A 25,714-nucleotide genomic window follows, 5' to 3' on the forward strand; every position below is an offset into this window, starting at 1 on the left:
TTACTAAATATTTATATATTAAACTATATTTTTAGATAATGAAGAGTTTGTTTCCAAAACAACTTGTGCCCAAAAATGAAACAGTATAAATTAACAATACTTTAATATTCTTTAACAGAATTATAAAATATGTTATTGATTTACTAAAGCACTTGCTATTTTTAGCAGATAGCAAACCTCTATGTTATTTCCAAAATAACTTACTTCCATGTTTATTTCAAAATGCATCCTTCACATCAGTCAGGAAACCATTCTGAAGTTACACAGCAACAAGATTTTCCATTGTACAAAAATAAAGCCTGTATTCATTTTTAGCAACTTTTTAACTAAAAAATATGGAAATGTTAGTTTGTGATAATCCAGTAAAGAGGGGGGAAAAGAGATAACATATTATATGAAAGCAGTCAAAATTACAGTAATTGAATAAGGTTAAAGAAAGCCTCAAACCAAGATGTCATTCTTTAACCTTAAGTAAGTGGTAAGCTGTCCCAAGTAAGCTGCGATTGCACATTAGTGCAATCACAGCTTACTGAGAAGAAGGAAAATGGGCAGTATTGCAACCAAAAAATCTTAGTCAATGATGTAAATAAAATAAACTGTTGTTGGTTTGGGTCTGACTGCAACAGTAGGTGTAACTGGACATTATCCAGCATGTAAATTTTATGTAGACATTGCAGTGAATCGATTGACAACAATGAGAATTGTAATAAAGTGAAGATGATAAAGTCATTTATTCTTAGTTACATAAAGGTATTAATATTAAAAATTTGATGATGGGGCACAATGATGTTACTATTACTATTAAAAAGACCTTTATTTTTCATAAGTAGATTTCTCTAAATTAACTTTTCATGCATTTGATTATAATAACTTGTTTAAAAATCCCAATTTCTATTGTTACTATTCTAGCAAAATGTCTCAACTTCATCTGTTTATATAAAGGACTTATCTCCAGTTTAAAACTTTAAAAAAATCCACATCTAATAGAATTAAAATGTAAACATTTTAAAATAAATTCTATTAGGGGTGGATTATGTAAATTTCTAGTAAACTTTTTCAAGTAATCATTACACAGTAGAGCATTGTATATTTGAAATAATTACAGTTGGACAATTTCAGGTAACTGATCACATTTATTAGGATAAGAATAAAAAGCCTTCAAATAAACTAAAAAATATTAATTTTAATTCTAGTACAGAAAGATTAAGGCATAAAAATTTAATACACACAGATGATAGGATATTTTGAAAAAATAGTAATTTATTAAAAACAAGCACTAGTGCTTCAATGCAGTATACACTGTACTGATGAAACTTTGAATTCAAAGAAAAAGTACATTATAGTAAAATTGATGTGAAATAAAGTACAGTACTCACATAAAAATTATTTATTACAGATTTTTTTTTGAAAAAAGTTGCTTATAATTTGGCTTCGTTTTATTATTATTATTTTTAACTCTGCTAAATCTCTGGCTTGTTTGATTGCCATGAGAGTTGGAAAATTGCTTTAGATTGCATTTTTAAGCATTCAATGCTGTTTCTAATAGGGATTGTAAATTTACCGACTTTTTCATTTACCGGTAATTCGGTAAATGAAAATTAAAGTACCGGTTTACCGGTAAATTTTTTCTTGAAAAATAAAATTAAGGTGATAAAAAATATAAGTCATTATGATTTCCATTTCACGTTTTTATTTCAAAGATATCAAATATAAAAAATATAAAAATTAAAGTGTTATTCTAAACAAACTATAATAATAAATATAAAAATAAACAGAAATAAAATAATACAGAAAAATAAAAATACAACAGAAATAATATATTGTACCTAATACCATTTTATTGATTACCATTTTTTAAAATTAACTTCTCAAGAAACTTAAATTATTTATAGTCTTATCTCCTAATTTTGATCTAATTTTTGTACAAAATAATCCAGATCCCGAGAATACCCTTTCTGATTCAACACTTGTTGGACGAATGGTCATTAAATTAAAATTAAACAAAAACTATCTCACATAAAATTAATAATGAGATATATTGTTGCTTACACTTACCTGTTTTTTTGTTTTTTTTTTCAATGTCCCTTTAGCCCATTTAAATATCTATAAACACAATATTTTCTACATAGAAATTTCTAGTATGGATTTTTCATTTACCGAATTACCGGTAAATTTTTGAAATTTACCGGTAAGTTTACTGAATGTTTTTTTGTCAATTTATCGGTAAATCGGTAAACCGGTATACAATCCCTAGTTTCTAATGAATAAAATGCTTCGCTCTGTTCATGCACAATGAAGCATTTGATGCATTCGAACCCCTTGACTCATTAATCATGCTTTTATTGTACTGTAATAAATGAAATTTAACACTAGCATTAATAAGTACTTATAGCTCAATAGCGGGCCAACAGAAGATCACAAATAATTGTTATTATGTAACAACTGTATAATTTCTGGAATTAGTATTCTTTGAATTCAATAGTTAATTGTTTTTAGATAATTGATTTTCAGATAATTGACATTCTACTGTATTTGCTAATATTTCGCTTTTCATTTTAAAAATGACTAGAATGAAAGTTAAGTTTAATAAAACTTACAAATTAATATTTTCTCAGAAAATTAAAATTTACACAGCTTTTAAATATTAAAATATATTATAAAAATGCACATGTATAACCTGAAATCATTGTTGTTAGTAGTAATCAGATGATACAGCCAGATTCTTATTGAACTATAATATGCCTAATTAATTATTAAGATAGTAAGTAATTTGGACTACGATTAAATTTAACATCAGATGGTCAATTAAGTCACCATCTCATGTTAAATTTAATCATTAGCCATATCATTTATTAATGTATATCAGGTTTGGTTTTCTATATAATTACATTATTATTAGTATTGGCATTATCTAAAATTGCTAATACGCCATTATATTTTTGAATGACAGTTACCTATTAGTCGATATTATGATATTAAATTATTTAAATCATTTATTTATATTAATCGTTAGTTTGATATTGATCAAATGATATATTGATCATCTGTTAATGATGATTTTACGATATTATTATGAATTGTTTCTTAATGATCTTATGAAATTGTTTGAACAAAAGTTTTTTCATTTTCAACACAATCATTAATTCAAAAAACTTCGCACTGTTAGTTGGTTGTGGGTTTGTACCTCGCCAATGGGCTGGCCACATGGAATTTTCCTGGTTTTCTCCACATTAGTAACAACATAGATGTTACATGTACAGTTTTTTTAACTTCAGAAGGCTGTAGTTTTCCTATTGATCTGTTTTAAATATTAATTTTTTATGCTTGCATCATGAAAATTTAATCGATAATAGAAATTTTTGTAATAATCTGAATTCAAAGTAATGCATATCAGTGAATATTTCATTGTTAAAAATACATGTTTAAATGAATATTTGGATATTAATAAAATTTTATTATATTAAAGGTTCTTGCTATTAGAAGAGAAGATGCTTCCATTTGGGAAAGGAGGGCACCTCTTGCTCCTGCTCATGTTAAACAGTTAGTAAAAGAAGGTGTTAAAGTTCTTGTTCAACCTTCAAATAGGCGAGCATATCCAATGCAAGTAAGAATTATAAACCTTGAGTATATTTTAACATTATTATTATTGAAATTTTTGTATATTTTTTTTATTATTAGTAAATCAATTCATTTAATAACAACAGTTGAAATCATAATAAATTAGTCAGACTTCAAGATATTTTTATAAAAATTATTGTCATAAAGTATTAGTGTTTTCACATTTATTAAAAACTTTCCATGCAATGCAAAATCTAGTCTAATTTAAGTGTGGAAATATTTTTTGAAAAGAATCTTATTTCATTTACTACATAACATTTCATGCTGTCAATGATGGCCCTCTTTAGACTATAGTAAATGAGAAATGTAAATAATTACACTTAAAAAGAACCATTTACAACAGGGCTTCTTAAACTTTTTTTATTCACAACCCCATTTATGATTGTGATTTTTTTCGCAACCCAAAAAAAAAAAAATATATATATAAAATGAAGATATATACAAATTTGCAAAAACAATAATGGTGTACTACCACAGTTCACTCTTGTGTTACAATGGAACAGAGACAACTGAATACAGAGTGACAACACTACACTAGTTCACACTACAATCAGTGTTGCTGAATCGTTGTCTCGCTGCACCAGAAGTGACACAAAGCGTGCCATTTTCAAACTCTCACAAATTATTTTCAATATTTTGCATTAAAATCTCGCGACCCCAAATGGGGTCGCAACCCATAGTTTAAGAAGCCCTGATTTACAAAACACATACTGTATACTGTAGACATCATTAATTAAAATATAATTTAAAATTTGATAAACCAACGTCACTTAATCATTTTTCTAGATATTAACAACATACTTTCATCCACCTAACTTTTTCATGTGAGGTTGTCCTATCACATAATATTGACTTAAGGCAAAAATCATTTATGTTAAAATACATTAATATTTAAGAATATTTTTCCATTATTCATTCATATTTATACAATTTATATTTATTCTATTATTTATCTATATATACTGTTATGTGTACAATGTATAACATAATCATGCTATCAATATACAGTAGTCCTGCAAACTTGTTTTAATGTGGACTGAGATGATGAGTTTTATGGATGGAGTTCCTGTGTTAACAGTAAAATGAGAGCAACAAGATTGTGTTAAAATACAAATCAAATTTGATCATTATTTCATAGGTGGGAGCATGTTGCCAATCATAGTAGAATCCTGCTAAATTAACAAATTAACAGAGACATAGCAATGATACTAGTTTAAATAGTGGAATTTTCATAAAGGTGTTATACATGTGTGACTGAAGGGTCGGCACCTCTTTGGTGCCGTGTCAGGATGACACCACCGCGTCTCGGCGGACACGGAAACCGCATTATTTAGGTCACGCAAGTGGTCGCGTAACGGAGCAATCAGAGTCGAGATAGAAGGAGAGACAACACACTGGAAGTGACTTACTCAGAGACCTTTTTAACATAACAACTGTTTAATGGGTAATGATAAGCTATACATTCGGGCTGCTGTTAGATACATATCTATGATAGGGATTAGATTTTAGGATATTAATTACGTTTTGGGCTTTCCGATAAGAGAGAGAGTTTACATAAGTTATGCGTGTCAATAAATACCTTTTGTTTTTGCTGTCTTGATTGAGAGTCTCGAGCGTTCTGGGTTGTGGGTGAAGGAAAGAAAGTTCGGGATGTCAGTTCTTGTATCCGGTAGAGGAAGTATCCGTAAGAATGATAGAACGTAAAGTATTCGCAAAGGTGTTCGACGATGTTACGATGGGTTTCGATGATATTTTAGTAGGATATAACACGTAGAATAAAATGATATATTCACAGATATCCGAATATGGAGACACTTAGGACAAAAATACGAGTGACAACTTCTCTTTCGAAAGACGGGCGACAACTGCTCACTTTGTTGTTCTTGTCTAATGTTGAACTGTTAAGATCGTGATACTAGGTCGAAAGGTGATGAGAAAGCATCGTTATTAAGTCTGAGAACTTAGCAGATGTTTAGCTCCCAGATGTAAAAGTTGACAGTTATTAAACGAAAGTATAGCTACAATGTGAAATGATATAAACACATCCGAATTCGGATCCTCACATCACCTTGGCCTTTCTAAAATCGTGCTTGTTCTCAATGGGCAAGTTCGATTTTGAATTAAAAGGTTATAATTGATTTACTCTCTCTCTTAGGGTCACAATAAAGTTATATAACACATGCAAATTCACATATGTATTAAATACATACCATTAGTGACTTTTTCTATTTTTAGTTAAATTTTAATTTTAAAAAATATTGACTATTCAGTGAGTTAGTAACCTTTGTGTCATGGTGTTTTACAGTGGCACCTTGGAAAAAGGGTTATATTCTCTGTTAAAACATAGATTTTTAATGCTATCATCAAGTGTTGCTGGTGAAGAATGATAACTTATTTGATTCTAAGGTTAAGTTACAGATGTATAAATTAGATTACATGTGTTTTTTCTTTTTTGAATGACACAATAAGTTTTACAGAATGTAGAGTTATCTAGAGTTGAGTTTCTGAGACTCTACTATATATGTTAATTATATTTATTTTTGTTATAGGTATAAATATATACCTATATATACCTATAAGGATAGTAGGGGGCTTTGTACTCCTGCTCGTTAAAAAATTGTGATGATTTTTTTTTTATTTCCAGTACACCACTGTTTGTTACTTTCCCAGCTATGTCATATGTAACAGAAAGGAAAGAGGTGATTGGTCAAAAAATGACCGTGGAGGTGTTTTTTAAGGTTACCTGGGGGAAAACATCAATTTCAAATTTTTAACATTCTCTAAAATTTGTAAATCAGCTGTTTTTCATGCTTAACAATGTCCATAGAAAAATATTTGTTGAATTAAAAAATTTTTTTTATTAATTGAGGCATTATTTTATTCAAAATTATCTAAGCTCTATTCGTGTCTTGATCTTAAAAATTAGTTATAACTTCTGTTAAATTGTTTTCCCATTTACTTTTATTATTCTGTTATCATATATAGTCCTGTCTTGAAGAGCTAAGGGTTTTAAATTACTATGCAGATTCAGTCACGAGTTTGCAGAGATGGACCTTCATAGCCCTTATATAGATCTATTTTATAAATCTTTCAAAATAGCCTAATTTTATATATCTTAGACAATCTGTAAGATTTCGAAGCATTATACCTGACTTATCAGAACTCATTTTCCGAAAGGGATTATTATTCCCAATTAGCAGTTTATTTATTTAATATAAAATCACTTTCTCTTCTAATCTTGTATTTCCTAATTACTAAACATTTTTTCCTATGTAAGAAAAGTATGTCAACTTTAAATAATTAAAAGAAATTACTATTTTAAAATTAAGAAACCACAAATTATGAAATTTTAAATTATATTGTAGTTTATATTGTATACTGAAATTTTTAAAATGTTTTGAAATTAATAAAATTATTTCAAGCTTATAATTGAAAAAAACACAATAACATATACAATTTTTAGTAAGATTTCAACTTGAATTTTCATCTGTTCATTAAAAAGAATTGTTAAAATGTGTCTGAATAAGTTTTTAAAGATTTTAAAAAATAATTAACCTATCAAATTTATTAGTAATAAAATTTATTAATGATTGAAATGTTAGATCCTTTAATTATAGTGTAATAACAACAGACGTGCAAGATTTGCATCATGTATTATACTATAAACTTTGTTTTTGAAAGTCAAAATTTATGTTTGTATATGTCAATACAGAATATTTAATGGAAACTATGACTTTCAAACTTTATTCCTTAAAAATGAGTAGTTTTAAAGATATGATGTATAATTTTTTAACATAATTATTTAGCAATATATTTACTTTATAAAATAGTTCTATTATTTTGAATTTTAATATTTTTTTTAATGATTATTACAGGCTTATATTAATGCAGGGGCAATTATTCAAGAAGATATCAGTGAAGCTCCTTTGATCATTGGTGTTAAACAAGTTCCTATTGATACATTAATTCCTAACAAGACCTATGCATTTTTTTCACACACTATTAAAGCTCAGGAAGCAAATATGCCATTATTAGATGCCATTTTAGAAAGGGTAAAGTATTAAATTTTAATTATTTGATTACTATGATTTTAAAATGTATATTTTATACTTTAATGTTATATTTTTCTAATTATACATTTAAAAAAAGAACTTTTAGTAATAATTTAAACAAAATTAAAACTTTATTTTAATAAAAATAATTTTTTAAAATGTAAATGTGTTATTTTGATGTTAAATTTTAATGAAAATGAAAAACACTATTGCTAAATCATTTTACATAGTTTTTATGTCTCTAAATAAAGCCAAATGATTTCTGGATGAAATTGGGCTATTTTACTGCTACTATTAATAATTAAATTCTGAATAATTTGGCACTAGAAGTAGGTGTTACATGCCAGAAGGATTCTGGAATAATTCTGGAAGAAAAGAATTGGCCCAGAGAGGGACTCAAACCCACAACTTTTCTAAATTATTTAATAAATATTAATTATAATTATTAAATTTAATAAGAGATGGTGCCTAAATCCTAACTCTAGTGCTAAATTACTCTATGTTTAATTATTAATNGCAATCATTTTTGTTGTTTATAAACTTTTAATATCAAAAATATTTGATGCTTTGTCATTTATTTTCCAATTTAAGGATTTATTATGATCTAAAGAATTTCAATGAATAAATATTCAATTTTTTTATAAAAAATTATGTAACTTATGTTTCAGTTACATAAATAAAATCCAAGATGTTCAAATTTTATAAATTTTTGATGTTTTAAGTATTTATAACATTCAATTTTCAGAACATACGATTGATTGATTACGAGAAAATGGTTGACAATAGAGGACAGCGTGTTGTTGCATTTGGAATGTTTGCAGGTGTTGCAGGTTTTATTAACATCCTTCATGGTTTAGGGTTGAGGTTATTGGCATTAGGACATCACACTCCTTTCATGGTAAATTATATATTTAATTCTTAAATAATTTAATTTATAAAAATATTTTTAAAAATGTATTATTTTAAAATGAATTCAGCATATCGGTCCTGCCCATAATTATCGTAATAGTGGTATGGCCATCCAAGCAATACGTGATTGTGGCTACGAAATTGCCTTAGGAATGATGCCTCGTTCCATAGGACCTCTTACTTTTGTATTTACTGGAAGTGGAAATGTATCTCAGGTAATTATATTATTATTTTTTGAGTTTAGAATTTGATCCTAGTAAAAGTAATTTTGTTTAATATTTATTATGTTGATTACTTAGGGCTAAAAAAAAATTAGAATTTTTCTTTGTTAATGTCAAATGTTTTTGGACATGCCACTTTATTTTATTTGAATATGTTCAATTTCTTTTTTCAACACATATCGGAGATTGATTCTATTGTGAAATGAGTGATGTTATACATATATATATCATTTCTGCTCTCATGCCACATGCTTATAAACATTGGATCCTGAATGCATTAATACCTCGACTTACGCAAACCCGGAGTTATGCGATTTTCAAATCTCGTCGATTTGTCTTTTGTTTGAGCGCCATACAACTTTTGATTACTCACTCCCCCCACACTATTGTTCAGCTTACATGTTTCGACGTGTAGCGCAGAATCGACACATAGCTACAATTTATTTTGTGTTATTGTTATATCTACGGAGACTTGAGAGACTCTATATGGTGATTTCTTGTAACCGTGAATGAATCAAAAGACAAGATGAGATTAACAAGAACATTTATTAGCTTACATACATCTGACTTGGATTTTACACAAATTGAGAAATTATACCCCGACTTACGCAAATTCGACTTGCGTGGTTATCGCTCGGTCCCACCTATCGTGTAAGTTCGGGGTATTACTGTATACATTCTGTCTCTAGGATGCTTAGTTGTACAAGAGAATACCTGTTTATGATTTCATTTCATTGCTATTGTAATCATACAAAGACTAATTATTTTCACTTCTGAATTTAATGTTTACTGTTTATAAATTAACTAAAAATATCTTTTTGCTTTACTGATTATTTATCATTTTTATGCAGATAAACATGATTATTATAATAAAAAATTAATGATTTAATTCAAAATTTACAACATATTTAAGAAAAGCACCTCTAATTGTAAAATTCACTAATAAAACAGTTAATTATTCTTGAGTATTATTTATAAAGTATGAATTAAACAAAGAAACAACTTTAAAAAAACTTGATCACATTTCAGTTGTAATATAAACTTTTTTACTGTATAATAATTATACTTGAATCATGTTTACATGTATGATAGATTTCAATATTTTAATGAACAATAGTTTGAAAATTATGGTTAACAATTGTAAGGCAGCATTTTATCTATAAATGCTTCATCTTACAAATTATTGATAAGTTTCTGATTTTGAATTTGATATTAAAATAAATAAAACTAAAAGATAAATTAATAACTAAATTTATAATTTACTTTAAATTAGTTTAAATGATTAAGTTTAAAAGCAATATTTATTATATTTAAGAATATGATGGTATAAATGAAGAAAATTTTATTTCAAAACATTATACATGTGATTCAAATACATTAAATAAATTTTTTAGAACTTTTATAATTTTAGTTATATTAAAATTTCAGTACATTATCAAATCAAAATATAATAATAATTATTATTATTTTTTTTTTTTTTTGTATTTTTCTAAAGGGTGCTCAAGATATTTTTCAGGAATTGCCATACGAATATGTTAATCCAGCAGATTTACCTCAAGTAGCCGAACATGGGTGTAAGTTTTCTACTAATTTTTATTATATATATATTTATTTGATAAATTAGAAACATCAGTTTTAACTTTAACCAGCATTATACCCATCTCCATTCATTTGAAAGCAATTTTTGTTCTTAGTATATATATGAAGATGATAAAACAGAACATATTCTTTAATGTATGTCTACATAGATCAAAATATTAAAAACAATTTATGCCATAAAATGCAATCATTTTTGTTGTTTATAAACTTTTAATATCAAAAATATTTGATGCTTTGTCATTTATTTTCCAATTTAAGGATTTATTATGATCTAAAGAATTTCAATGAATAAATATTCAATTTTATACTGATAGATAATAGGATTCTATTAGATCAATAGTTTACAACAGTATTCAATATAAATAAACTCAATAGATCTTACACTAGTTTATTATAAAATATATTAATTTTATGGTTAATTATAGATGTACAGTTTCAGATATTTGATTGTCACATCTACATGAAAACTATTTTACAGTTAATGTAAAAACTAACAAATTCAAAACGAATTTGATTTTATAAATTGTTCAACAATTCAATATTGTTTCAATGGAGAAAAAGTATTACAAAAATTATCAATAAACAAGAATACAAAACTATTATAAATAAATAAGTAAATACTTCTGATCTTTAGAATATTTAGTTAGAGATAAATTATATATCTTAAAAAATTAAACAACTAACCATAAATTAAAAAAAAAATCAAAGTTTTTGTCACTTCTTTCCAAAATATTTGTGCCATTATCTTAATTTGAAAAGGTTATATTTTTATAAATGTAAGTTAAACCAGCTAATTTATATAATATTGATGGACTAACGAATGTATAATCTAAGAATATTTTATGATATGAATGTGAATAATATAAAATGTGCTGAGTATGCTGAAAGTATTAGACATATAGATCTAAATTTTACATAAATTTTATAATATATTCTAAATTATTTTACAGCAATGAGTAAAGTATATGGTGCAGTTGTCAGCAGAGATGACCATTTAGTTAGGAAAGAAGGTGGTAAATTCGATCCTGAAGAATATGAACAGTTTCCAGAACGTTACTATTCTAATTTTGCTAAAATGGTAGTAATATAATTTTGAGTTAGTTTCAGTTTTAATATTTCACTTTCTAATTTACATAAAATAATTACAGATTGCACCTTATGCTTCAGTGATTGTAAATGGAATTTACTGGGCAGTAAATTCTCCAAAATTATTGACAATACCAGATGCAAAATATTTGCTTCAGCCATCATACACTCCTTGGCTTGCAACGAGTAGTGGATCACCAGCTCTTCCTCATAGACTTCTAGCTATTTGCGATATAAGTGCAGATCCTGGTGGTTCGATTGAATTTATGACTGAATGCACGACAATAGATACACCATTTTGTTTATATGATGCCGATCAACATAAAAATAGTGAAAGGTTAATAAATTTAAATGTTTTAACACTAAAAGAATTGTCAAAATTGCTGTATTGCAAAGACTCTCAATTAATTTTGGTTTATAGTTTTGCAGGGCCTGGTGTTCTTGTTTGCTCAATTGATAATATGCCCACTCAACTTCCTAGGGAAGCTACAGATTGGTTTGGTAATTTGTTAATTCCGTATATGACTAACATTGTAAGTATTTTAAATTAATTATTCAATTAATAGATTTATAAAATATATAATTTAATTAATTTATTACTAACTGAATAAATTACTATAAATTGTATTATAAATGAAATTTGTATTGAAAAAAAATGTTTAAAGTTTTTCTTTAATCTGTGCAAATATTACATAGAAAAATTCTTATTTTCTAATTAATTGATGCTTTCCAATTGGAATTTCAGTAAGTAGTAGTATATAAATTTTAGAATGTCTGACAATTTTAGAATTTCTTATGGTTTATTATTTATTTTCTTCTTGAAATATTTTTATTTTAAACAAATCAATTTACGTTTTTTTTATTATAGCTTCAATCTGATGCAACTAAACCATTGGAAGAACACAATTTTGGTCCTGTTATACATAATGTATGTATATATATATATACAGGGTGTTTATAAATGAATGGTGCAGTTTTAAAAATTAATAATTCTATTTATTACCTATATATGGGCAAACCATACAGCATAAGCAGCGGCAACTGTCCAAGTTTTTTATGCATTAATCACAATCCTTCAATATACACATCTACATGGTAATCAAATTCTTCTCATATGCAATATTGCATGTCCTCCATGATGGTCTACAGTGCATGCTTTATCCGATCACACAGTTCCTCAAGGACACAGACAGTGAATGGTACATAAACTCAGTCTTTAACAAACCCCACAAAAAGAAATTGTAGGGTGTTAAATCTGGCAAACAGGGTGGCCAGGGGAGCAGGTTGTTGTCTGCTGTTGCACCACGTCCAATCCAGCATTGATAAAGAACATGATTAAGAAACTCGCATACATTCCTGTGAACTTGGACAGTTGCTGCTGCTTATGCTGTAAGGTTTGCCCATATAAGGTAATAAATAGATTTATTATTAATTTTTAAAACCGCACCATTCATTTATAAAAACCCTGTATTATAAATATATTAATTAATTTATTTTTTAGGCAATTATTGCAAGTAATGGGAGGCTTACACCAAATTTTGAATACATAACAGAATTGAGGAAGACTGCTAGGTAAATCCCTAATTATTGAATAAATAATTAAGTGTATAAACTAATATATAAATATATTAATTTAAATTATATTATGGGATGTTTCATTATTGTAATGTTTAACATATTTTTAACATTACAATAATAAAATATTTTTTTTTTGGTAAAAATCAATACTTTTGCATTTATGATTTAATATTTATTATACATATAATAATTACATTTTAGAATTTTAAATATTTCATTTAAAATTTTAAACAATTATAAGTAAATTATTGAATTGTTAATTGAATACAGATGATAATTCTAAAAGGATATGAAATGCTTAAAGTTTTCATCAGATAGATAAATACTGTGTTTACTCTAATAAACAACACAGCTGCAAAATGAAAAAAATTATCGACATCATCTAATAGTAAGTGTGCTTAATATTGGAGGAAGATAATTTATAATAAACTGAAAAATAGTACATTATATTCATTATTGTCACTCGTATGTTGAAATATGAGTGCTGAGTGTTCATTGTTTTTCAAATAATAACAATAAAGTGAAAAAGTTACTGGAATTACTCCATTTATAATTGTCCTTGAATAACAGTACAATATTTGATAAAAATATTGCACTGTTTTTCCCAAATTTTCTTTCCAAAATTAGCTCTGTACATTTTTATTATTGCTTTTTTTTAATCCTTTTAGAATTATCAGTCTAATACTTAATTTAATTTTTAATTTTCTCACATATATAATTTTCTTATATTTAAAACTTCTTCAGTTTTAAATGGTTTATTGAGATTTCCTACTTATTTGTAATTGTTACTCCTTGATAAATATTTTAGTTTTTAAATATGATAAGTTAGTTTATTTCCTGTTTATTACATCTCTAAAATTATATATATATATAAGCATAAATTTTTCATTTAATTTTTTTAAAAAAGAACTTATTATAACCTAATATTTAATTTCTTAAATTAGTAGTAAGGTCTTTTATTTCAGAATATGAAAACTCTCCAAGGATTAATTTTAATATAACCTCAATATATATGGTGAGCTAATACAAATTTTTCATTGTTCTTATAAGAGCAATGAATAAATAATTAAGTATTATTTCAAATATTTGAGAAATTTGGTTAAGAAAATAATTAATGTAAATTTGTGAATTAAAATATTTAAAATTCTCATCAAAATATCATCATAACTATTGCATCAATTTTAGAAAAGAAAAAAATGATGATAAATTTTAAATTTATCATCATTTAGGCAATATTATCATTATTAGGCAAGTAGCTTAAGTCATAGAAACGAACATGTTTAAAATCTTGTTCTCTTAGTGCAGTATGTTAAAATTAAATAGTTTTATAAACCTTAGGATTTCACATGAGATGTTTAAATGATATAAAATCTCGTGAATCAAAATTTGGAATTCGAATCGTCAGATTTTTTTATTTATTTTGTTGAAATGTATATATGGTTATATTGATATTTTGATGTTTTGAGTTAAATTTTAAGACGTTTGCTTCTAAATTATTACCTATTTTATTATTGAACAATTACTAACAGATTAACTGTGAGTGTAAGAATAAAAAATATAATGATTGCTTATTCAATATATGCAATAAATATTGTAAATATGCAAAAGATACAGATACAGTAATTATTTTATATTCAAATGGTTTCTATTTTGATTAATTCAATATTTATCTGCTCTAACTTTTATTCAAAGAGATAAATTTGTTACAATATTCCTTTCCGCAATATGAAATGCTTAAAGTTTTCATCAGATAGATAAATACTGTGTTTACTCTAATAAACAACACAGCTGCAAAATGAAAAAAATTATCGACATCATCTAATAGTAAGTGTGCTTAATATTGGAGGAAGATAATTTATAATAAACTGAAAAATAGTACATTATATTCATTATTGTCACTCGTATGTTGAAATATGAGTGCTGAGTGTTCATTGTTTTTCAAATAATAACAATAAAGTGAAAAAGTTACTGGATTTACTCCATTTATAGTTGTCCTTGAATAACAGTACAATATTTGATAAAAATATTGCACTGTTTTTCCCAAATTTTCTTTCCAAAATTAGCTCTGTACATTTTTATTATTGCTTTTTTTTAATCCTTTTAGAATTATCAGTCTAATACTTAATTTAATTTTTAATTTTCTCACATATATAATTTTCTTATATTTAAAACTTCTTCAGTTTTAAATGGTTTATTGAGATTTCCTACTTATTTGTAATTGTTACTCCTTGATAAATATTTTAGTTTTTAAATATGATAAGTTAGTTTATTTCCTGTTTATTACATCTCTAAAATTATATATATATATAAGCATAAATTTTTCATTTAATTTTTTTAAAAAAGAACTTATTATAACCTAATATTTAATTTCTTAAATTAGTAGTAAGGTCTTTTATTTCAGAATATGAAAACTCTCCAAGGATTAATTTTAATATAACCTCAATATATATGGTGAGCTAATACAAATTTTTCATTGTTCTTATAAGAGCAATGAATAAATAATTAAGTATTATTTCAAATATTTGAGAAATTTGGTTAAGAAAATAATTAATGTAAATTTGTGAATTAAAATATTTAAAATTCTCATCAAAATATCATCATAACTATTGCATCAATTTTAGAAAAGAAAAAAATGATGATAAATTTTAAATTTATCATCATTTAGGCAATATTATCATTATTAGGCAAGTAGCTTAAGTCATAGAAACGAACATGTTTAAAATCTTGTTCTCTTAGTGCAGTATGTTAAAATTAAATAGTTTTATAAACCTTAGGATTTCACATGAGATGTTTAAATGATATAAAATCTCGTGAATCAAAATTTGGAATTCGAATCGTCAGATTTTTTTATTTATTTTGTTGAAATGTATATATGGTTATATTGATATTTTGATGTTTTGAGTTAAATTTTAAGACGTTTGCTTCTAAATTATTACCTATTTTATTATTGAACAATTACTAACAGATTAACTGTGAGTGTAAGAATAAAAAATATAATGATTGCTTATTCAATATATGCAATAAATATTGTAAATATGCAAAAGATACCGATACAGTAATTATTTTATATTCAAATGGTTTCTATTTTGATTAATTCAATATTTATTTGCTCTAACTTTTATTCAAAGAGATAAATTTGTTACAATATTCCTTTCCGCAATATGAAATGCTTAAAATCATTTTCTTTGAAATTTTCTAATTTTTATGATAATTTATTTGCTATCCTTGCGGGCACTAAACATTTTGCATCGTGGATTCAGCCATGCTCACGATGGGGGCAACTATACAGACGTCCCTAAAAAATTCATGGTGTTTTTCAATTGCCTAGATTTGATCCATTGTCTCCTATATCAGTAGGCTGATGCCTTAACTATCTTGGCTATCAAACTTCATTGTTACTTAAAAGTTACAATGAGATTAGTTATAAGATGTCAAATGTTCTTTTAAAAACAAGTTAGCTAGCTTTACAGATAGGTTTTGCTTTAGGAAAAGAATATTGTAGTTATTTATTTGATTAAAAAATGTATCAATCATTATATTTTCAATATTTTAGTTTATTTATTTTATCAAATATTTATGTAGAATGAATGTAAATAAATGAAAAGTTTTGGAAACCTTTAATTATTCCATAAATAAATATAAAGAAGTCTAAACAAATCTTTAATTTTCCATATTATTAAAAATAATTTAACAATTACAACTAATTCAGGACAGTTTATTAAAACTTTTTTTATATGTATTATATCTTGCTTACTTTAGTTGCAATGTTTTCCATATGATAATATTGAATAATAGATCTTGAAACCAAATTGTTACTTCATTTTACAAATGTTAGAGAGATATTTCTATATGTGAACCCTTTTATATTATAGTATCAGTGGACGTAGCTTATCCTTTAAATGTCAATAACATACAGTAGTATTAACTCTCGTATTACAGAATGCTTGTATTGTTTATAGATTGTATATAAAATGTGTATTTCATTGTTGTGTTGCATTATATAAGTTTTTAACACACAAAATGTACATTATTAACATGGATGAATTTTAAAATACATAGACTTCTGCATAGAATTTAACTTAACGCTTAAAGATTTGTTTTATCTCATTTTAACTTAAATATCAGTTTTGTGTGTGAAGTTTACACATTTTTTTGAGTAATTGTATCATTTAATCATAACTAAAATCATGAACATTTTAAGATTTTTTTCATTTATTTGCTGTGTTCTTATAATTATTAAGTTCCTTGTTCCTTATTAAATTTATAAACTGGTCATTCATAACTATATATATTTATTACTTTGCATGATTTTTATTTCATCTTTGTTTTTTGAAATATTATATACTTTTATCTGAAACTTTATAATACTGATTGTCTTTCACATATCTTTCCTAACTTTTATGCTTTACTTTCCTTTCATGGATTCATGGATGTTATGAAGAGCAGGGTAAATACATTATTATCTTTAATATTTTATAATGTTTGCATGTTTATCAAGAAAATTATACAGGATATATCAAATTAATTTTATTTATCTGAAGTACTTTAATTTTAGAAATAATTGAATAACTCATAAAATTGTTAATAGTAATCTTGAAAATATTAAAATTCATCTGCAATTTTTTCAAATTTATGTCTTTGTAAAAATCATAATGTCTGTTGGACGAGAGATTGCCAATGCCTTTTTTTTTTATCCCGAAAAATTTTACTTTTTATGATTTAGATTAACTCTGATCAAATAATATCAAATCAGTAGTGGGTTAAGAACTTCTGGGGTCCCTAGGCACAGAAGGTTGCAAACTCATCCACATAATTTTAGTGTTATAAACTAATAATATCTAATCACAACTGTAGAATTATTTATAAATCATAATAGAAATTTTACATGTCCCTGAGACCCAGAACCCCTAGCACGTGCCTCACATTATTAATTGATAATACAGTATGTGACAAATGATTAGACAAAGTTCACTTGTCTGGAGTGGACTTGGAAATGCCGCGAGTCGGTCGTACTCATTTTGCCCTACAGTGTCAACAGAGACAATTATTTGTGAATTTCAGTACTTCAGATCAAGGATATATTTTGCATTATATTATAATTAAGTTATTTTAATAAATTTTAAAATAAATTTCAATTTTTATGATTGGAAAAATACATATTTCAATTAAACAATCTGCTTTGATTTTAATTTATTTAATTCAAATTTTTAACATCCCTATTGTAGAAAACCACGCTATTTATTAATTCTTCTGAAGACTTGATGTAACGACTTTATTCTACGATATGCATTCTTCTTCGGTCATCCTTTTAAAGTTCTGTTGCACATATTCTGTTCTGAATATAAATTTTGTTAAGTGAAAAAGGATATGTACAATAGACTTTATTAAGGTGAATGAAGAGCTTAAAACACTCAAAATGAATGTTGTTGCATCAAGGTTTTCCTAGAAGAATAAATAAATAAATACGTTTTTAATAGTTAAATAAGTTTGTCAAACTTTTCTTCCTACCGTTAATTGAATGTTTTGTTTGTTCAAATTTTATTCCAGCTTGTCATTTGTATTTCCTAATTTTTAGGATTTAGTACTTTTCTTTATACAGAAATTTTTTTTCAGCTTTTCTATGTATTGTCATATGTTTATTCTCTTAGCAAAGAGTATTCATTTTGAAATCATTTATAAATTCATGACACATTTAATTTTTTCAATATAGAATATAATAGTATATCTTGTATGCATTTTAAAATAATAATACAACTATTCAAAAATTTCATTTTCAGTTTCTTCTTGCTAGAATCTTATCATACCTTAACCATACTTTCATACAGAATGTAAATAAGAACAAGGAATTATTTATTGTGATGTCGTCATGATGCCAACTTGCAATTTTAAATTAAATAAATTAAAAATATATTCTCTCCACCTCAAATTAGTAGTGACTTACCCCTGTATATCATACTTTTCCTTTAACAATAGTCATGTCGGTCATCTATCTAACACGTTTCAGAGGAAAATTTTTGAATTGAAATAATGTGACTTCCGGTTTGCATCGGAAGTTCGTATATAGTTAATGGTGTTGATGGTCAAGTCAATAATGGCCAAAAATTTGCAGTTGATCTTATATGAAATCTCTAATCTTAAAAAAATATTATTAATAGTTCTCATATTAATTGGTTTTTTGTAATCTTTACATCAGAATGTAACTTCTGTTACAATGTTTAAACATAGTACAATTTTTAAAACTTATTTACATATATTTTTCTCAACGTTATTGAAACTTTTTAGTTTATATTTGAAATCTAGACCTGTTTATTAAATGTATTTTGTAAGTTTTAGCTTGTGGAGATGAAACTGTTACTTCAGTAAAATTACATAACTTAAATTTATTATTTTGTGCTTTCTATAACACTCTTTGTAGATTAATTTACAAGTGCCATAACTTTCTTTTAGATCTCAAAAAAAAGCACAGTCGGCAGCCGCCGAACGAATTAAAAAAGTATTAGTACTCGGTGCAGGTTACGTATCCGGTCCTCTAGTGGAATATTTAACCAGAGATAGGACCATTCACGTCACAGTGGGTAAGTCTGAATTTTATCATTTTTATTGCATTCAATTTTTTATACTAATATTTTTTGTATCTGTATTTCAGCTTCCGCTTTACAAAACCAAAGCGAGGCACTCGTACAAAGAAAAGAAAATACGGAGTCCGTCGTCCTGGACGTAACAAAAGGTCTCGAAACTTTAGAAGATTTAATTCAAGACGCAACTCTAGTCGTCAGGTAACATACATAATCTTACTCTGATTGTCGATTTTTATATTGCACTTACAGTTTTGAAAGTTGCCCGAAAATGTATAAAGTTTTCATATTTTTAATAGTAAGAAAAAAAGTATTATTAAAATTTAATAAAAGATTATAAAAAATGAGCAAAAGTTCAGAAGTGATTGATCGACTTTCTATTTCACAGCCTTGATCATGAAACATCTACTTTACCAAATCAACAGATACACAGCAAAAACTTTTGGTGAGCAAGGCATGGATGGAATAAGACCAAACTCTTCATAAATTCAATTTTTATTGAATTTATGATGATTTTAGTTCTATGTAATTTTATTAAATATCAGTTTAAGAAACAAAAATGTTCAATGGTTAGTTAGAATGTGTACTACTAAATGCATGATTTGTTCTTTTGCCTTGTACATCCCAAGTTCTAGCTTGTGCGTATGACGAATGCTACTGTTAACCCTTTCATTGTGACGTGATTATTGCTTTATCTTTTTTGCCATTTGCAAACACTTTATTCATTTGGCAATTATACATTAATGCATTTAAATCAGAAAATAAATCTGAATCTAGAATTGCATAGTCTAACTTGCTGGCATCTACTTCGGCTTTTTATGAATTGTTTTGAATTTCTGATTTTGTAGTTAAAATAGAAGTAAACGTAAAATTGATTTTCATCTCAGGATAAATAAGATGTTTATATATCCACGTGCATATATTTATTTTGTCTCCGAACTTACAGCTGAAATGATTTTTACGTACATGCATTCAGTATAGTCCCAGGTTAGACTACTACCTATTTCTAAAATCATTAGTAGGATTACGATATTGTTTTCAAGTGTAAATGGTCGACACCTGATTCTTATCGGGTCTTTGCACAAATGGGAACTTCTATCCAGAGGATGGTAATGTGATGGGAACCACAGAATTTGAAAACAGTAGGCAAAAGTGGATGTTGGTGAAAGCCGATCAAATGAAATTCGATCGGTTGGCCTGTTGTTTTAGCAAAATTATGCATCAGTGAATGTATGACCATTGCCATTTTTACCTGTTGGTGAGTCTTTGGAATTTTTTTGTATATAAAATTGTTGTTGTTGGATTACACTGCATTCTGTTTTTAGTTTATTATATCTTCATTTCTGCACTGAATTTTAAAGACTCGTTCCCTAGTTTTGCACAAGTCTTTTGATATATAAGTAATTTTAATTCTACAGGTATTTGGTATTGTCTATAATTATATTTTATGGGAAAATCAGAATGATCGTATTTTGAGTCAATGACATCTTGCATTAAATTTGTTGATGATGGATGTAAATTTTTAAAAAATTTATATTGGATAATTCAAGTTTTTTTACAGATTTTTATTCATTCTAAACAATAGCATTCTCTGTATTAAGAAAGTCTTATATTGTGAAACTAAAACTAAAAATTAGATGTAGAATAGAATTTATGACAGTGAATATTTTCTGAATGTATGTATAATTAGTCTACTTGTTATCTGCTGACTAGTGATGACTCTCCAGAAAAACTACAGATTTATTAAATTATTTAAGTCAAATACAACTAGTACTAATTTTATTTACATTACAAGGAATTCACACAATATACATCTAGTTTACAATTTAGCATTACCATTATACAATTAGAGAACAGGAAGCTAGAGAAAGAAGTGGAGTTTGAGATCAACCCTTGGAGGTGCCACTGTCTTCAAGTAGACAGGTAATGCTTTCTGTCTATTAGAAATGTATCGGGTATACCTGTTGTGACTTTCTCATGACATGTGGCCATTCTTTGAGAAGGGGAAGCTCTTTCTACTTCCTCAACCTCTATCAAGCTTGATGCTCTTGTATGTTATTGATATTAGTGATGACCTTTTCCCACAAACTTTCCAAACCAGATCACTTCCTACTATCTTCTCTCACTATTTAACTTTTGTGACCCAACCAAGGGTCAGAAAGCCCACTGCAAGACAGAGAGCTTTGATTGTGTTTAAGTTACCGGGCAGATGCAAAACAAAGATGCCGATGAACCCATTCTCCTCTATACTTGGAAGGATTTATATTGTTTACCCCTTTGTTGCCCTCTAATAAATCTTTTAAGCCATTCTTTATTTCCATCTTAGGCTTCATTCAGTTTAGCCGATTTTGGTCTTTTAAGTTTTTCAAAATTAGACGAATTGTTATGATAACAATGGCCTGGAGATTAAGACATCAACTTACCATTCTGAAGACACAAGATCAAATCCAGATGAGCAACCCCAAGATTTTTCGTCCATCCTTACCATCCAGTTTCTCTCATTGTGGGCATGGAAAGAAAAAAACCCTCTTAGTACCCACAAGGCAAGGAGAGGGGGGAATTATTTTAAAGTTTCATTTCTCCCCTAAAACAATAAAAATATTATTCTAGACTAGAGAAACAAATATATACTTATATAAATTGTTCGTTCAGTATTAGATCAATAGTTTACAACAGTATTCAATATAAATAAACTCAATAGATCTTACACTAGTTTATTATAAAATATATTAATTTTATGGTTAATTATAGATGTACAGTTTCAGATATTTGATTGTCACATCTACATGAAAACTATTTTACAGTTAATGTAAAAACTAACAAATTCAAAAACGAATTTGATTTTATAAATTGTTCAACAATTCAATATTGTTTCAATGGAGAAAAAGTATTACAAAAATTATCAATAAACAAGAATACAAAACTATTATAAATAAATAAGTAAATACTTCTGATCTTTAGAATATTTAGTTAGAGATAAATTATATATCTTAAAAAATTAAACAACTAACCATAAATTAAAAAAAAAATCAAGTTTTTGTCACTTCTTTCCAAAATATTTGTGCCATTATCTTAATTTGAAAAGGTTATATTTNTTCGGTTATCGTTACCAAACTTTTACTAATGAAATCTGTGGAGAAATTTTTTGGGTTCTTCGTTTTCAGAATCACTATTTCCCAGTTCTACATAAATTCCTTGTTCTGCCAGTTCTTGAAGGTCGTCGTTGGTAAGGCTCTTACTAGAAACCTGCAGTAACTCCTCAATATCCTGCTCGTCTACATCTCCTAGTGCTGGTGTATTGATTAAGTTGATAATTTGGTCAACCTAATGATACAGTGATAGGCTCTTCTAGTTGACAATTCTTGAATACCTCCGCCATAACTTCTTCCACACTTTGTTCATTTGTTCATGCATTTATCAGTTAATTCTTGCCAAGCGAAGTCAATATTGTCTTTGGCATCCATGATGTTATATTTTTTTCCAAAATTAACAAACATAGATTTAAGAAAAGTACAGCGCTACAATGAATTGACACCTTTTGCTGATTGGTTCATGTTTGGGAATAATCAATGAAATGCCGCAAAAATTTGAATAAGCATAAATTTTGAGCTTATTTTTAAACTTTGAGCAGACCGCATTATATCGAATCAGCGTTAATCAAGGCAGTGTTAATTGGGGTCTTACTGTATTTCCAGTTTCATAATAATAAGATTTACATGAATTTGAAATAAATTTTTACACAAATTCCTTTATCTTTTTATATATAATTTTGAATCTCCAAAATTTTAACATGCATCAATTGTCTCTTAAATATGCATAGTTTAGCCTACATTCCCAGAAAGATTTATCATTCCTATTCCAAAAACAATTGTATAGTTTCAAGATAAAATTGAAATATTTACAAAAATAGATTCCAAAAACCTAAATTTCCCAACTGCATTTATATTAGTAACCATTTCTTAGTAACGTAAGTATTAATGTGATAATACAGTCTTGTCATATAGTTTAGTAGTAGTAGTAGTTTGTTGTTGTAGTAGTATGTATACAGATTATGTAATAACTGCCAATTCTATTAATTTAATTATAAAATTGCATTAAAATGAATGGTTTTGCTCAAGGATGTTAAAAGTTTGATTGAAGTAAAGTAGCCTGATCGATCTTTGTTGAATATTCTAAGGAGAAAAAAAAAAATCTCTTACCATTTTAAAAATGAAGAATACAATTCATTCGATACTTTAAAATTTTTAAAATAAAATACAATAAAGATTGATCAAATTAATCATAGTATTAAATGCAGTAAAAAATTAATGCATACACAACTTAAATTTAATGACTCATTCTACAAAGTTATGTTTCTATATTATTTTTTTAAATAGAGAATTCGTAAAATAATTTATTATTTAATTTTAGTCTCTTACCTTACTCCCTACATCCAATGATTGCCGAATATTGCATAAAACACAAGACTAATATGGTGACAGCTAGTTACTTGACAGCCGAAATGAAGCAATTACAGAACGAGTGAGTAAAATCTCTTGAGAGTTTAAAAACAAAATAAAAATTTTGTGTTAACATCCTCAAAATTTAAGAGCCGAAAATGCGGGAATAACTGTCGTAAATGAAGTTGGTTTGGATCCCGGTATAGATCACCTGTTAGCCATGGAATGTTTCGACGAAGTTCATTTAAATGGTGGAAAGGTAAAATTTTGATGATAATTTTAGAATATTCATAAATGGTATGTGTGATTAGACTTTATTTTTTATTTGTCGGAAGTTGTTTGATAAATACACCTAAACACATGTATGGTGCATACTGAATATTGATAAGTAAGGTTTCTAGTTATAGCATTCCATGAAATGCAGGGAAGGAAAACTAAAAACTGCCAACACTTAGTATCCTAGTCTGTGTATGCATGGTCTTGGTTCATTTTGTTGCATCATTGCATAGTAATCAAATTTAAACCTGAACTCTTCTGCCAGATCACTGCTTTATATAGAATCAGAAAACCAGAGAAAGTTCAATTTTGTAAAGAACTCAGAATGTTAGACGACCAGACGCTGTAGAGACTCAGGGCAAGCAACTCCTGGGAACCTTTTGCGGACAGTGTCCTGGATACATTGGACCACAACCCTTGCCATCCGACCACTCCCGCTGTAAGTCTGGCCAAATCCACGACAGATAGGTAAAAAAGGCCTTCTCGGTACCCGTAAGCCAGAGACATTAATTAAACATCTATGGCCCAGATTTCTGATTATATATGTAAAGGTGGTGTCGAAAGATTGGCATTCGAGCTGCCAGGTGGGAATGAACGAAAGAAAAACCAGAAACTTTTTCATGTAGAGCACGGGTTCCCAACCTATGGGTCGCGACGGGCTTTCTGTGGGGTCGCCAACTTATACAGTTAACTAAAAAAAAAATGTTCACTATAATGCAATTTTTATTTTTAATGGTGTCTTGAAGTTTGAATAATTTGATATACAGTCGACCCCCCTATAGTTCGGATTCCTATATGACGGCGAAAAAATTGTGATGGTATCAGTACAAACATGGTAAAAAAACTCCTATAATTCGGTAAAACGTCATCAGGCAGCCAAACTACTTTCTGCCATCCAGCGCCACGCTCTGGAGAGTTTAGGCGGGTAAATTGAGTTTACTATCGTCTGTACAGTATTATATATAAATTAAGTTAATATATAATTATATATACAGTACCTAATTTATTGTAACTTTATTATAATTATATATATACTTTCCGCCGTCCAGCGCCACACTATGGAGAGTTTAGGCGAGTAAGTTGAGTTTACTATCGTCTGTACAGTATGTAAATTAGGTACTGTAAGTCTAATACAGCACTAATTTTATACATTTCTTGTGAAAGAAACATTTCTTATTCAACGGCCATAAAAATTATTTATATTAATGATGTCTCCAAAGTTCAACGAAGTTTTCGCAGAAAAATAATTTATCAGAAATCGCGGCCGCCGTTTGGTGCGCTGCTCTGCCACGAAAGCGAGCGTAAGCAACGGCGTAGTCGAACGATGCACACTCGGTAAGTAATCCTACAATTTTTTGTTT

General features: G+C 27.2%; 1 protein-coding gene across 3 annotated transcripts in view; it reads left to right on the top strand.

Annotated features, from left to right (window-relative positions):
* LOC111632261 (alpha-aminoadipic semialdehyde synthase, mitochondrial-like) overlaps positions 1 to 25,055 on the top strand; it is a 28,567-nt gene extending 3,512 nt beyond the window's left edge. The window contains exons 3-18 of one of the 3 annotated variants that reach the window (XM_023376652.1): positions 3,467 to 3,604; positions 7,494 to 7,670; positions 8,416 to 8,568; positions 8,648 to 8,794; positions 10,296 to 10,374; positions 11,350 to 11,477; positions 11,548 to 11,822; positions 11,907 to 12,018; positions 12,354 to 12,413; positions 12,987 to 13,057; positions 17,505 to 17,510; positions 19,511 to 19,638; positions 19,710 to 19,839; positions 20,027 to 20,083; positions 24,049 to 24,159; positions 24,228 to 25,055. In XM_023376652.1, coding sequence (XP_023232420.1) covers positions 3,467 to 3,604; positions 7,494 to 7,670; positions 8,416 to 8,568; positions 8,648 to 8,794; positions 10,296 to 10,374; positions 11,350 to 11,477; positions 11,548 to 11,822; positions 11,907 to 12,018; positions 12,354 to 12,413; positions 12,987 to 13,057; positions 17,505 to 17,510; positions 19,511 to 19,638; positions 19,710 to 19,839; positions 20,027 to 20,083; positions 24,049 to 24,159; positions 24,228 to 24,348 — 1,893 coding nt within the window. In that variant the 3' untranslated portion in view covers positions 24,349 to 25,055. The remainder of the gene's footprint in view (positions 1 to 3,466; positions 3,605 to 7,493; positions 7,671 to 8,415; positions 8,569 to 8,647; positions 8,795 to 10,295; positions 10,375 to 11,349; positions 11,478 to 11,547; positions 11,823 to 11,906; positions 12,019 to 12,353; positions 12,414 to 12,986; positions 13,058 to 17,504; positions 17,511 to 19,510; positions 19,639 to 19,709; positions 19,840 to 20,026; positions 20,084 to 24,048; positions 24,160 to 24,227) is intronic. The other 2 variants (XM_023376653.1, XM_023376654.1) reach the window with 2 other exon arrangements.
* The last annotated feature ends 659 nt before the right edge of the window (positions 25,056 to 25,714 follow it).

This window comes from Centruroides sculpturatus, unplaced genomic scaffold, assembly GCF_000671375.1.
Source record: "Centruroides sculpturatus isolate CEXI.00-Female unplaced genomic scaffold, Cexi_2.0 scaffold821, whole genome shotgun sequence".
Classification (NCBI taxonomy): Eukaryota; Metazoa; Arthropoda; class Arachnida; order Scorpiones; family Buthidae; genus Centruroides; species Centruroides sculpturatus.